Consider the following 15,311-nt stretch of genomic DNA (forward strand, 5'->3'; position numbering starts at 1 on the left):
GTCCAGCTGAAGAAGATTTGCATGCTTGCAAGCACTTGTTGGAATAAAAATTAGTAAACAAGACTTGTTCACTCGCCACTCGCCTGAACTTGACTTGGCCTCGTTTGGAATCGAAACTCATCTCAACTTATCTTACATCACTCATCATTACAATGTTTTCAAATTCTCACACAAAATATAATAAACAATTCAACTTTTTCAAATCTCAAAACAATAATAATGTTAAAAATAATATTTTAATAATATTTTATTCAACTCATCTAAAATCATCTCAACTCATCTCTGAATCCAAACAAGGATATCCGTAAACGCAGCAGTTCTTTGAGCAAGAGAACATGAGATCAACTCATCTCCTTGCCTGCCAGAAATCTTATTCCTACAACTTGTTTAATTATTTGTTCTAAGGTAATTGAAAACATTACTTGCCAAGAAAAGAAAAAGGCAATAACATGGGGATAAAACCAAAACAATAGTAAAGCTAAGATACATATGACTCAAGTCTGTAGCAAAGATGTTTTCCTCAAAATGGAAGTGAATGCTTAATTCTATACCAGTTTTCACCCTGACGTTCTTGAATCTTCATTTCAATATCAGCAGGCATATATCCCAATCTTAAACTGCAAAGACTACTTACTGGCCATAGTCCTCTTGGAACAATCTTCAACCGCTTGCATTCAACAATCTCTAATTCTCTCAGACTGCACATTGCCTTTTCTGCTATTTGCCACCTCTCTACTATGAAAAGAAAAGAAAGTTTCAAGATCTGCAGTTGTGGAAAACCACCGCTACTGCAAATCATTTCTTTTCCAACATATGATGACTGCTTCAATTTCAGAACTCTCAGGTTTGGCAGCTTCTCCAGCTTCTCCATGGGGTCTTCAGTCAAAAAGGAGTTTTTTAAGGACAGCTCGGTGAGGTTTGGTGGAAACTTTTGTGTCTTATTCACAAGTCCTACTAAATGCAGCTTGTGGAGATGAGTGTGAGATGAAAAATCCAACTTTGGGATGGCTGCAGCAGGAGGACATAATCCTCTTGCGTGCAACTTCAAACAATGGAGACCCTTCAGGTTCAAAATCCACATGCCTAAAGCTTTTTCTTGCAACTTTAGTTCTCCGCACAATCCTAGTTCTCTCAGGTTGGTTAGCTTGTTTAAAACATTCTCTACACTTTCAGTCCCATTAATGGACAACCCATGTAAGGTTTGGAGATTTGGAAGAAATGTTCTAGAGGGTGGTGGGCTTGGCACAATCTCCCTAAGTTCATTGAAAAATAGGTGTCTTAGTTGCTGCAGTTTGATAACCACAGCAGGAATAGGACTGACTAAAGTTGATCTCAGATCTAAAGTCTGCAATTTCACAAGATAGCAAACTGATGAAGGGAGTGTTTTTAGCCATGTACCTCTTAACCCCAAATACCTCAAATGAACAAGCTTTCCAATAGCTGAGTCAAGCCTAGCTATATGAATGCCTTCTAAGTCAAGAACTCGCAGGAGTTTGAATTTCTTCATTTCTCTGAAAACGGGTTCATCAAGGTCAAAGCACAGTAAGGAGCGGACCTTTGAAGTGTTTTTTAATGCAGGGGAAACTCTGCAGTGTACAGAAAGATGACGACCTCTTGTAAAGGACTTAAGTTTGACATCCTGATGAATGACTTCAAGAAATCGATCCTCCTTAGCTTTTGACATTGCAAATTCCCTTAAAAGGTCATGTATACTGCATGTTTTAATTCTTCCATTTGATTTCCTAGCTGCAACCTGAATCATACTCCTTCCTATTAGTTCCTCCAAGTAATCCTCTGCAACATCTTCCAATGGTTCTTGGCCTCTTGGCTGTACAAATCCCTCTGCGACCCATAACAAGATCAACCTCCTGGCCGAAATCTCAAAGTCTTCAGGAAAAAGACCCAAGTAGAGAAAACATGGTTTCAAGTAGAATGGTAAGTCGTGATAGCTTAATGCTAAGATGTCAGCACATAGAGTTGGGTCTTGTGTTAGCTGCCAATGCACACTCTGCAACACTTTGAGCCACTCACTGTAGGATGCTTCTTTTCTGGACAGGAGACCTCCCAATACTACAATAGCAAGAGGTAAGCCCCCACACTTTTTCACAATCTGCCTGCCAAGCTCTTCAGACCATGGAGGTAAAGTTCTTGTGGAGTTCCATTCTAGGCACACCTTTTTGGACAACAATTTCCAGCTATCTTCATCACTAAGAAGGCATAGCTCGTGTGGCGGGCTTCTTGGATCGGCATGTAAAGCAATATCTTTGAAACGGGTAGTTAACACTATCCTACTTCCATTCTCAGGATCTGGAAAGGCTGCTTTGAGATCATCCCAAACTTCTATTTTCCAAATATCATCAAGCACTATGATATACCTCCTCTCCTCCAAGAATTTTGACAAGAGTTCCTTCAAATCCTCGTTACTCATTGTGTCAAAGTCTGCTTTTCCAAGCTCCAATATTGTTTTGCCTAAATATTGCAAGATCTCCTTGACTCTATATTCTTGAGAAACATAAACCCAGGCACAATAATCAAAATGCTTCTTGATAAAGCTAGAATGGTAAATCTTCTTGGAAAGTGTAGTCTTACCTAGGCCTGCCATGCCAATGATTGAAATTACTGATCGCCGCGGCTCCCCATGGATCACTCTTGCCTCCAACATCTTTATGTCTTCCACCAAACCAACAGTGTCCTCTTCACAATCATGAGGAGAGGATCGTCTCTTCTCCCGAAGCCTACCAACTGCAAGACCTGTCACTTCTCCCCCTCTCCCTAAATTTTCAATTCCATAAGTTCCTCTACTGTAATTGATTTGTTGAATTTTAGTTTTGACCTTATTGATCTGCCTGTTGATCTTGTGGCGAGCTATGAACCTGCCCAACATAAAAGGGTGGTAGTCAAAACACATGAATTTTCTCTGTTGTGCCATTTTGAGGATGTAGATGTCAATAACATCATCACTGTCATAAGCAACATCTCGAATGTCTGCTATCCAGTTTCTAATTCTTTCATCACCATCTTGCTTTGCATCAGCATCTTTAAGAAAGCATTGGATTCTCCTCAATTCGTCTTCGATCCATTCAACTTGTGTACTGACTTTTGACAAGGAAACAGCTTCATCAATGAGGTGGGTTGCAATTCTATCTAGTACCAAGGAAACTATGTACTCTGCCATGTTTAGGCTAACTTGTCACTGAAAACACAACGGCTTGGAGATTCTCACAGTTCACCAAAATCCAGATGTCTGCTATTTTGGATGATGAGGTCTAGAGATATTAAAGTGGCAAACCGTGTGAAATAGCCTAATAGTCGATGGGTTGGTATTATACGAAAGGTATTGTTATACATAAACTATTATTCACCCTCAACACCCCACATTTAATAAGTTTTTCTTTTTTTCTTTGCGAATTGTGAAGATAAATAGTAGTTAATGAAAAGAATTATACTATATAAAATGGAGTGTATTATTTGAAGAATAATACTATATACAGTTATAAACTGCACAAACTCTGCACAATTATTTTAAAAAAGAATGGAGTTCACAATTAAAAAATTAATTTTTTTTTCATTTAAATATCATATTTATTCACTTTTTTCAAAAAAATTATGTACTCAACGATTGTAAATAGCATTTCTCTTATTTGAATATAAATTAAATAATCAATTTCTTTCTTTCTTTCTATTAACTAAAACTTTTGAGTCAATTTTTTTTTTTTTTTTTTTTGAGAAAAAAACTTTTGAGAGTACCGGATTTGAGGACTAACTCTACACTTCACTTCTATTTAATTAAATATTCTATGTAGGTTCAACTTGAAAGAGTCAAGTCTACAAAGAATATTGAAACATAAATTTGCTTCTCTGACCCTGAATCAGCTCTATAGTTTCCCTTCACAAGCAAGAAGCCGTCAACCTTGACATGTACTGCTCCAAATTGAATAAGTGAAATTGAATCAGACAACTGTCTATAATATTGTATGATAACTACTAATCCAACGTTGATGTTGATGTGTATCTGATCAAAGATGAAAAAAATGCCGACTTTGAATGATGTTGCCAAGAATTCAAGATGCTAAAATTTCTCCTTTTCCCATTGAAAAATCTTGATTTTTTTTTCTAACTCCTATTTTATTGGTCTTTCTGCCACTGGGACGTTCTAACGTGGGTCTGGTTTTTTTAAACACATCAAATAAAAAAAAAAACCTATTTTTTTTTTAAAAAATAATATTTTATTGAATTGTATAAAAGTAAGCTTTATAATTTTTATTTTATAATTTTTTGTTTGCTTTGATTCTATCTTTGTTTCCAACAATGCTTTGTGTTTGAGTTTTGATGTTAATAAGATAATTCTAGTGATGATTATTATAAGTAATAGTCGTATTATTAATGTAATTTTTTCTTAATGCCGGATGCCAACAATAAGGTTGAATGACCCATAATGGTGCTTGATATATATTTACGTGATTTGATACTAAGGCTTACGAAAACAAAGTTTACTATATTTAATGATTTTACTATTTCTCGAGTTACTATGTTCTCAAATATATAAAGGGTGAAAATGAAGGTTTTTAAAGAATTTGAAAAGGATGCATATGCTGTATAGAAGTCCAGAATCTGGAAGCTTCCTAGAGAGAGAGAGAGAGAGTTCAACTTCATTTATCTCTGTTTATATAATTTCTTCAACTTGAAGTCAAATCTCTTACTTTATATCTTATCCCACTATTTTAACTCGAGTTTTGTTGCATATAAGTCGGTGTGTTAACATATTATTTATAATAAGATCTATTATAATTTTTTTAAAAAAAGAGTAATGATATATCCACGATATTTTATACAATATATTATATATATTTTTTTAATAAACTTCATTTCATTCATACCAAACGTTCATTACAAGCCATATCAGAAGTAATCAAACTTGAGATAAAAACAGGATATTCTTCAATCCAACAAGTAAAATTTTCTATGTTTAAAGTAAACTTAGCCAAACTATGAGCAACCAGATTGCCCTCTCTACGAACGAATTGGATCTGCCAATGCAGCAACTCACTCAAACTACTCTTCACATCTTCCACAACCTGCCCATACCAAGCCCAGCAATCTACATCTTCTTTCATAGCATTGATTAATATAAGTGCATCACCTTCAAAGATCACTTTGTTGAAACCATCTCTCTACATACTTCTATAGTTCTTCTCAAGGTAATGGCTTCAGCTATCACTGCTTTGGCTTTCATTTTCTGTGGTTCACTAATTGCAGCCATGACCTCCCCCATACTGTTTCTGATGATAATTCCCAATCCCACAACACCCTTTTGCTCATCTATTGCCGCATCAAAACTTGCTTTCAACCATCCATCTTCAGGTTTCTTCCACTGTTTGATGGTAGACACAGGGCCTCCACCTTTCGAGTTAATTTCAATATTCTTCAAAGCTTCTCTGAAACCATCTAAGGATTGAAAGGCCCCTTCAATAACCTGTGCAGGACCAGAAAAAACACTTTCAAAAACAAATTTATTTCGTCTATGCCAAATACCTTTGAGAATAACTGCCACTTCCTCTAATAAACCAGAGTTTAGTTTCAAGCATAATCTATCCCATAGATCCCTAAAATCCTCTGCCATAACACTCCATTTCTACAGACCACTCCCCTTACAGGCTCATACATCATTCATGGTTGTGCACTGCCATAAAGCATGTAAAATTGTCTCACTTCAGTTTTACAAATTGGACACTTATCATTTATCCCAACACTTTTCTTAAGAAGCAAAGCTTTTGTAGGAAGAGAGTTGGTACATGCCTTCCATAGAAAATGTTTTGTGGCCCCTGGAATGTTTAAAATCCATAGTTTTCTCCACCTGTCAGCTTCTTTCCCTCCTCCCGAAATCTCTCATTCTTCCCTTCTCCTTATGTCTCTTACCATGTGATATGCACATTTAACATTATACTTCCCATCAATGCTATGCATCCATATCATCTTGTCTTCCCCTTCTCTTTTGCTAATAGGCATGCTACAAATCAGTTCAGCCTTCTCAACATCCAAGTGGTATCTAATTAAACTCTCATTCCACACCTTTAATTCTGGGATAATTAAATCTGAAACCCTTGCCTCAATCCCTAGTGAAGAGACCAGAGATTGAACACAATAAGATGAAGGTTTGGGTAACCACCTATGTTTCCAGATCTTAATGCTTCTTCCATTACCCACCCGCCATATTAGTCCTTCTTTAGTGACCTCTTTTGCTGCCCACACACTTCTCCATATAAAAGATGGAGCATTGCCAACCTTAGCATCCAAGATACAACCATTTATGTAGTATTTACTGCGGTACACCTGTGCCACTAATGATGTAGGGTCATTTAAAAACCTCCAAACATTTTTACCTAATAAGGCCACATTAAATCCTCCAACTTTCTAAAACCCAATCCTCCACTATTTTTTGCCACTGCCAAACAGTCTCAGCTCTTCTAATGGATCCCTTTTCTGTCCTTATTTTTCCCCCACCAGAAGTTACCCAACAAAGCTGAGATTTCTTTGCACAGTCTTATGGGAAGTTTAAAAACATTCATAATATACGTGGGCACAGCCTGTAAAACAGCTTTGATCATGATCTCTTTTCCTGCTTTGGACAAAAAGATATTCTGCCAACTACTTATCTTTTTTCAAATCCTTTCATTTAAGCTTCTGAAAGTATTATATTTAGATTTACCAACTAGGGAAGGCAATCCCAAATATTTTTCAAAACTGTCATATGCCACAGTACCTGCATCACTCCCAATTAGTTCCTTACATCCACGATTTGTGTTAGGACTGAAAAACACTAATGTTTTGTGTCTATTAAGTTTCTGCCCAGAAGCATTTTCATACTTTTCCAATAAAGACTTAACATTGTGCCATTCAGAATTAAGGCTTCTACAGAAAATCACACAATCATCTGCAAAAAGCAGACGATTGATTCTAAGATCCCCTCTAGCCACTTTAACACCCCTTATCTGCTTATCCAATTCAGCTTGATTAAGCAAAGAGCTTAAGCCCTCAGCACATAAAATGAATAAACAATGGAAGAGAGGATCCCCTTGTCTAAGTCCACGATTTGGTATAATAATGTCTCCTGCACTTCCATTCACCAAAACCGAATAGCTCACACTCCTAACACATCTCATGATCAAGTCCACCCACCTCACATCGAATCCTAACTTCCCTAAGACAGCTTCGAGGTAATTCCACTCCACCCTATCGTACACCTTTGACATATCAAGTTTCAAAGTCATACTCACATTCTTACCTTTTTGTTTTGTTTTCATAGTATGAAGCACCTCATATGCTACTATAATATTATACAATATATTATATAATAATATGTTAAATAAGGAGTATTTTTATAAAACATTTTATAAAAATAACATAATTTTATAAAAATATCCCTTATAAAAATAACATAATCATTTTCCTTGTAAAAAATAAAGCTCATCTTTCAAACCATCGATTGGTAGGTATCATTCCCCTATTAGCTTTGTTAATGGGCTTACTGATGGGCCGAGAGCTAGCAAATTTTATACCCAACACATACAATCGTATTTCATATATAAAAAAAAAGTTTATTTTCTAATCACATACACTACAACATTGGTCCATACATTTCTCACACCAAAACAAGAGGTCCAGAATATTTTATTGCATGGGATTAACGTCACGAGACTCGTGTGGATTCCATTTAAGATCCAAATTTACGAATAATCCACTCAAGTAATTTTAATTAAACATGTATCATGTGATAAAATAAAATAAAAATTATCTATACAAGCTGTTTCAAATAAATAAATCTCGTATAAGTATTCATAAAAAGTAAATCTCATTTAAAAAAAAAAAGTATAAGAAATAATATTCCAAATTTGAATCCTTGACCACGTTCCCATATTAATTTGAGGGTAATAAATGAGTATTTACTGTTCAAAACAACAGATAAAACAACCTTCAGATATGTAAAGACAACATGCATGCCTGTCTGTGTATCTACGTACGAACGTATATAAATGAAGCAGTTCTTACAACTAGAATGTGGATGAGGAATCAATCAGACAGACATGATGGCTTGTCTCATAACTCCAACAAAACAAATCTAATAAACATGAGTTAATATTCTAGCTAGTATTCTCAAACTGATGCATGTAAATTTCAAATCAAATTATGATATGATATGTAAGTACTTTAGTAGGTTACACAACGGTTTAAAATTAGTATAATAACTCAATATAAAATAAAGTTGATGGTAAAAAACAATTGAGTTGCAATATTCTAATTTTAACACACCCAACACACCATGTATTGAAGTCATGAGTCTCACAATAACGAGAAAGTATTGATTTTTTTTTTTTTTTTATAATTATAATGGGTCTTATAATAAGTAGTGTGTTGACATAAGAAGCTTATAAGTTACAAATCACTGGGTTATAAACAAGCAATGCTACTCAATAAGTCGCTTAAGTTCGGCTTGGTCAAACTTGAATTCGCTTGATTCATTTACTAAAAGAGACGTTCATGAATACAAAATTATGTTCGATTATTAAACGATACAACACTTATAAAGTTCAACTCAACTCGCACATATTAACACGCGTGTTAACTCGAAGATAAATATTTTAACCACAAAGAGATTATATAAAAATAAACTCATAAAGTGATATGGTTTGATATGGTACCTTAGATTATAAAATTACTTTTATTATTAAGTAGATGTAATGGGATCGCATGAAACTACGTCATTTTATGAATTTACTTATGTGTAATCTCTTTGTATTTGTAATACTTCTCTCGAGTATAAATGTGTCTGTCACTTTTTATAATTATAATGGGTTCCATAACAAATGGTGTTTTAGACATACAATTAAGCTTATAAGTTGCGAAACTCGAGTAAAAATCGTGAGGTGAGTCAAACAAAACAGCTGAAGGTCCTGAGAATTTTGCAGTCCTTGGGTTTTCTATTTCAAATTTGAATAGGGAAGGAAGCCAAAATTAGGAAAGGGTAATGCACGTTGAATTAAAACAAAGACGCCACTACAACCCCCGCTCCGAGTCCGGTCCCGCTAGTGTAAAATCTTGTATTTTTTTATTTCACTTTTTTGTATATGTATTTTTTTAATATTGTAAAATATTTTTTAAAAAAATAAAAAAATTATAATATTATTAAAAAATACTTACTTAGTCACTAAATAAAAAAAATATATTAAAAAAATTTTAAAAAAAATGTAACGGAACCAGGAGCGGGACCGGTAGTGGGGGCTTTAGCTTTATCCAAATAAAGACACTCATAATGTGACAAATGCCATAGATTAGGGTTTTTAGTTTGAAGTGCCCTCGCTCCCTAATGGATGGAGTTAGAAAGAAACGTGCATGGGGTGGAATTCTTGTTTATTTTTGGGGTTTTGAGGAGTGAGTTTTTGTTTGTAGGCTAGCTATTGGATGTATTAATAATGTATGCCATGATCTGTGGAATTATTTGACCTAAAAAATTATTTAAATTTTAATTAATAAACTATTCACATAACAACAAACTTAATTATAATGTCATGATCTCATTGCTTTGGTGTTTTTGTAACTACTTGAGCTAATGTACTACAAGAAGCCAAAAAGAAAGGAATTTAAAATAATAATTTTATCCTTAAATTAAATACAATTAGCATATGTCCAATAAATTAAACATCTCTTAGCCCCAAAAAGGTCTGTAACCCTAAAAATTATAATAAATTCTAACTCCACAAAGTCTAATAAAAACACTCGATAAAGGTTTTTAATTAAAAATATCTCTAAAAAATTAACGATTTAATCAGTTTCGTGTAGGAAAACTTTTGAGAGTACGGCGTACAGAACCGAAATTTACTCTGCAGAAATGAATTCGAACGGCCTTGCTTTGGAGAGGTTCTCCACGTAACAACAATAATAATAATAATAAAAAACAATGATTCCAGAGGTTTGGTTTGAGCATTGCATGACCATAATAATGCAGAAAGCAATAGTTAGAATGTAATTAGGTGTTTTCTTTTATATATTTTCTGCATATACGGACGATGTCTATTTCATTAGTATGAATAAATCTTTATTACTTATAAAAAAAAAATAATGCAGAAAGCAAACTTTCATTCCTTGCTAAGATTCTAAATCCATTTGTTCACAAGGGCTGAGGATATGGAAAAACCAGAAAAGATACTGGTTTAGGTCTGGAAGTAGGTGACAGATCAGGGCAGAAATTTGTTGTTCACTCAGGAGACGAAAGTAATGTCAAGTCAAAATGAGACTCGTGGTAGTAATTATCACCTAGTGCTTGAAAAATCACATCTATGCTGATTTGCTCAAGCAAAAGTTCATCAAGAATTTCTAACATTTACGTGGTTTGAAGCTCAGATGATTGAACCCATTATGACAGCTCAGATCCAGTACCTTTATCCAGAAGGGAAGGTTGAGAGATTGCCCTTTCCAAATTTCTTTTTATTAAAGGTTGAGAAATAGCTCTTTCTTGCCCTTGAGGTGATCTGAAAGCTTCACCAGCATATCATGCGCTTCCAAGTTCCATAAAGTGTCAATCAAGCATAGTAAATGATATGTATGGAAATAAAGAAGAGTAATGTTAGATACAATTTTAAAATGTGTTATCTCCGTGCACGTCTTTTGACAAAAAATATGATTTATTATGAAAAAATTAGTTTTTTCATGTGAGTCCTAGATTTTTCTTTAAAAACTGCAGGAGACTTGCAACCTGTTAGGTAAATCATTTTCCAACAAAGAATTGACAACCTATTATATATATGAATAATATAACTAACTTTAATCTAACCATTTACTTGTAAAAATCAATTACAATGCAAAAACAAAAATAGCAGCTGACGGCTAAAGGTTAAAGCCTAAAGCCTCAACCCTAAAGGGGAAAATTCTTGAAATATAATGTTTTCTATAGTTTCAAGGGAAGCGGCCCAAATTGCATGATATTTTTCAACTTGCAATGAAAAGCAATGTTTTGAATATCGTATCGGATGTCGTACTGGTCAAGGCACTGGAACGAAATATTTCGATACCGGTACCGTTTCGAGATAGTGTTTCGGGATAACGTTTCGGGATAGTCGATATATAAATAAATTATATATATAAAAATATATAAAAATTATATTTCAAAATAATAGTATATATATAAATAAATTATATATAAATACATATATATAAAAATTATAAATAATTTAGTCTGAATTATGAGTTAAAAAATAAGTTTGTAGTTTGAAAAAACAAAAAAAAAAAAAAAACATACAGGCCAAACTATCGGCCGGTACCGGCCGAAATATAGGTCGGTACAGGTCGAAATTTAGTCCGAAATGGCCGGTACGGCCGGTATTTTAACCGGTACGGAACAGATATAGTACCTGTACCGGCCGGACGGCCGAAATGAAAAATTTCGGCCGTACCGGCTGGTACTTTATGAAATTTAAAACACTGATGAAAAGTTGTATCCCAAATAGTCAAAAATGGAAAAGTGTCTCTGCAAGATGAAAACTATCTTGTTCATTGTAGCAAGATTCTGAAGTAGTAAAATCCAGCTAAAGAATATTTGCATGCTTGCAAACACTTGTTGGGAATAAAAATTAGCAAACAAGACTTGATCACTCACCACTCGCTCGAACTTGATTTGGCCTCGTTTAGATTCAAAACTCACATCTACTCATTCTATCTCATTATTATAATTTTTCTAAATTTGTACACAAAATATAATAAATAATTCAACTTTTTCAAATGTCAAAACAATAATAATATTAAAAATAATATTCTAACAATATTCTATTCAACTCATATAAAATCATCTCAACTTATTTCTGAATCCAAACGAGGATATCCGTAAATGCAGCAGTTCTTTGAGCAAGAGAACATGAGATCAAGATTACTCTGGTGGCCCCTTTTCTCCTTGCCTGCCAGAAATCTGATTCCTACAACTTGTTTAATTATTTGTTCTAAGGTAATTGAAAACATTACTTGCCAAGAAAAGAAAAAGGCAATAACATGGGGATAAAACCAAAACATTAGTAAGGCTAAGATACATATGACTCAAGGCTATAGCAAAGATGTTTTCCTCAAAATGGAAGTTTATGCTCAATTCTATACCAGTTTTCACCCTGACGTTCTTGAACCTTCATTTCAATATCAAGAGGCATATATCCCAATCTTAAACTGCAAAGGCTAGTTACAGGCCATAGTCCTCTTGGAACAATCTTCAACCGCTTGCATTCAACAATCTCTAATTCTCTCAGATTGCACATTGCTTTTTCTGCTATTCGCCACATCTCTACTGAGTAAAGAAAAGAAAGTTTCAAGATCTTCAGTTGTGGAAAACCCCCGCTACTGCAAATCATTTCTTTTCCAACATATGATGACTGCTTCAATTTCAGAACTCTCAGGTTTGGCAGCTTCTCCAGCTTTTCCATGGGGTCTTCAGTCAGAAAGGAGTTTTGTAAGGACAGCTCGGTGAGGTTTGGTGGAAACTTTTGTGTCTTATTCATAAGTCCTACTAAGTGCAGCTTGTGGAGATGAGTGTGAGATGAAAAGTCCAACTTTGGGATGGCTGCAGCAGGAGGAGATAATTTTCTTGCATGCAACTTCAAACAATGGAGACCCTTCAGGTTCAAAATCCACATGCCTAAAGCTTTTTCTTGCAACTTTAGTTCTCCGCACAATCCTAGTTCTCTTAGGTTGGTTAGCTTGTTTAAAACATTCTCTACACTTTCAGTCCCATTAATGGACAACCCATGTAAGGTTTTGAGATTTGGAAGAAATGTTCTAGAGGGTGGTGGGCTTGGCACAATCTCCCCAAGTTCATTGAAAAATAGGTGTCTTAGTTGCTGCAGTTTGATAACCACAGCAGGAATAGGACTGACTAAAGTTGATCTCAGATCTAAAGTCTGCAATTTCACAAGATAGCAAACTGATGAAGGGAGTGTTTTTAGCCATGTACCTCTTAACCCCAAATACCTCAAATGAACAAGCTTTCCAACAGCTGAGTCAAGCCTAGCTATATGAATGCCTTCTAAGTCAAGAACTCGCAGGAGTTTGAATTTCTTTATTTCTCTGAAAACGGGTTCATTAAGGTCAAAGCACAGTAAGGAGCGGACCTTTGAAGTGTTTTTTAATGCAGGAGGAACTCTGCAGTGTACAGCAAGATGACGACCTCTTGTAAAGGACTTAAGTTTGACATCCTGATGAATGACTTCAAGAAATCGATCCTCCTTAGCTTTTGACATTGCAAATTCCCTTAAAAGGTCATGTATACTGCATGTTTTAATTCTTCCATTTGATTTCCTAGCTGCAACCTGAATCATACTCCTTCCTATTAGTTCCTCCAAGTAATCCTCTGCAACATCTTCCAATGGTTCTTGGCCTCTTGGCTGTACAAATCCCTCTGCAACCCATAGCAAGATCAACCTCCTGGCCGAAATCTCAAAGTCTTCAGGAAAAAGACCCAAGTAGAGGAAACATGGTTTCAAGTAGTATGGTAAGTCATGATAGCTTAATGCTAAGATGTCAGCACATAGAGTTGGGTCTTGTGTTAGCTGCCAATGCACACTCTGCAACACTTTGAGCCACTCACTGTAGGATGCTTCTTTTCTGGACAGGAGACCTCCCAATACTACAATAGCAAGAGGTAAGCCCCCACACTTTTTCACAATCTGCCTGCCAAGCTCTTCAGACCATGGAGGTAAAGTTCTTATGGAGTTCCATTCTAGGCACACCTTTTTGGACAACAATTTCCAGCTATCCTCATCACTAAGAAGGCATAGCTCGTGTGGCGGACTTCTTGGATCAGCATGTAAAGCAACATCTTTGAAACGGGTCGTTAACACTATCCTACTTCCATTCTCTGCATCTGGAAAGGCTGCTTTGAGATCATCCCAAACTTCTATTTTCCAAATATCATCAAGCACTATGATATACCTCCTCTCCTCCAAGAATTTTGACAAGAGTTCCTTCAAATCCTCGTTACTCATTGTGTCAAAGTCTGCTTTTCCAAGCCCCAATATTGTTTTGCCTAAATATTGCAAGATCTCCTTGACTCTATATTCTTGAGAAACGTAAACCCAGGCACAATAATCAAAATGCTTCTTGATAAAGCTAGAATGGTAAATCTTCTTGGAAAGTGTAGTCTTACCTAGGCCTGCCATGCCAATGATTGAAATTACTGATCGCCGCGGCTCCCCATGGATCACTCTTGCCTCCAACATCTTTATGTCTTCCACCAACCAACAGTGTCCTCTTCACAAGCATGAGGAGACGATCGTCTCTTCTCCCGAAGCCTACCAACTGCAAGACCTGTCACTTCTCCCCCTCTCCCTAAATTTTCAATTCCATAAGTTCCTCTACTGTAATTGATATGTTGAATTTTAGTTTTGACCTTATTGATCTGCCTGTTGATCTTGTGGCGAGCTATGAACCTGCCCAACATAAAAGGGTGGCAGTCAAAACACATGAATTTTCTCTGTTGTGCCATTTTGAGGATGTAGATGTCGATAACATCATCACTGTCATAAGCAACGTCTCGAAAGTCTGCTATCCAGTTTCTAATTCTTTCATCACCATCTTGCTTTGCATCAGCATCTTTAAGAAAGCATTGGATTCGCCTCAATTCGTCTTCGATCCATTCAACTTGTGTACTGACTTTTGACAAGGAAACAGCTTCATCAATGAGGTGGGTTGCAATTTTATCAAGTACCAAGGAAACTATGTACTCTGCCATGTTTAGGCTAACTTGTCACTGAAAACACAACGGCTTGGAGATTCTCACAGTTCACCAAAATGTTTTATGCTGGTATATGCTGCATTCTTTGAGACTTTCATGGAGACTTTCAGGCTGTCTTTATCATTTATGGTAGTTGTTTGGTGCTAAAAATAAATGCAGAAAAATTTTGTGGCTGACCAGAATCCAGATGTCTGCTATTTTGGATGATGAGGTCTAGAGATATTAAAGTGGCAAACCGTGCGAAAATAGCCTACTAGTTAATGGGTTGGTATTATACGAAAGGGATTTGTTATACATCTACTATTCACCATCAACACCCCACATTTAATAAGTTTTTCTTTTTTTCTTAATGAATTGTGAAGTTGAATAGTAATTAATGAAAATAATTATATTATATAAAATAGAGTGTATTATTTGAAAAGTAATGCTATATACAGTTATAAACTGTACAAACTCTGCACAATCCTTTTAAAAAATAATAGAATTTATAATTAAAAAATTAATTTTTTTCATATAAATATCATATTTATTCACTTTTTTCAGAAGAATT

General features: G+C 35.2%; 2 protein-coding genes across 3 annotated transcripts; both read right to left on the reverse strand.

Moving 5' to 3' along the window:
* Positions 1-301: 301 nt before the first annotated feature.
* On the reverse strand, positions 302-14,932 carry LOC108986691 (putative disease resistance protein At1g50180). 2 transcript variants are annotated; one of them, XM_035685887.1, is made up of 3 exons: positions 14,814-14,932; positions 2,590-3,230; positions 302-2,502 (listed from the first exon to the last, which is right to left on the reverse strand). In XM_035685887.1, exons 2-3 carry the CDS (start codon positions 3,173-3,175, stop codon positions 521-523), a joined length of 2,568 nt encoding a protein of 855 aa, XP_035541780.1. In that variant the 5' UTR covers positions 3,176-3,230; positions 14,814-14,932; the 3' UTR covers positions 302-520. The 2 variants fall into 2 exon arrangements, with proteins under 2 accessions (XP_035541780.1, XP_018814938.1); XM_018959393.2 differs by having other exon boundaries at positions 302-3,230.
* Positions 11,813-14,267, reverse strand: LOC108986690 (probable disease resistance RPP8-like protein 2). The gene is made up of 2 exons (XM_035685888.1): positions 14,174-14,267; positions 11,813-14,086 (listed from the first exon to the last, which is right to left on the reverse strand). Exons 1-2 carry the CDS (start codon positions 14,244-14,246, stop codon positions 12,105-12,107), a joined length of 2,055 nt encoding a protein of 684 aa, XP_035541781.1. The 5' UTR covers positions 14,247-14,267; the 3' UTR covers positions 11,813-12,104.
* Positions 14,933-15,311: the final 379 nt, after the last annotated feature.

Source organism: Juglans regia, chromosome 15 (assembly GCF_001411555.2).
Source record: "Juglans regia cultivar Chandler chromosome 15, Walnut 2.0, whole genome shotgun sequence".
NCBI classification, from domain to species: Eukaryota; Viridiplantae; Streptophyta; class Magnoliopsida; order Fagales; family Juglandaceae; genus Juglans; species Juglans regia.

Excerpts from the sequence above, each read along its gene's own strand:
- LOC108986691 (XM_018959393.2), bottom strand. The coding sequence starts at position 3,175 with ATGGCAGAGTACATAGTTTCCTTGGTACTAGATAGAATTGCAACCCAC.
- LOC108986690 (XM_035685888.1), bottom strand. The coding sequence starts at position 14,246 with ATGTTGGAGGCAAGAGTGATCCATGGGGAGCCGCGGCGATCAGTAATT. Across the intron at positions 14,087-14,173 it reads CATTGGCATGGCAGGCCTAG|AATATAGAGTCAAGGAGATC; the intron begins GTAAGACTACAC and ends ACGTTTCTCAAG.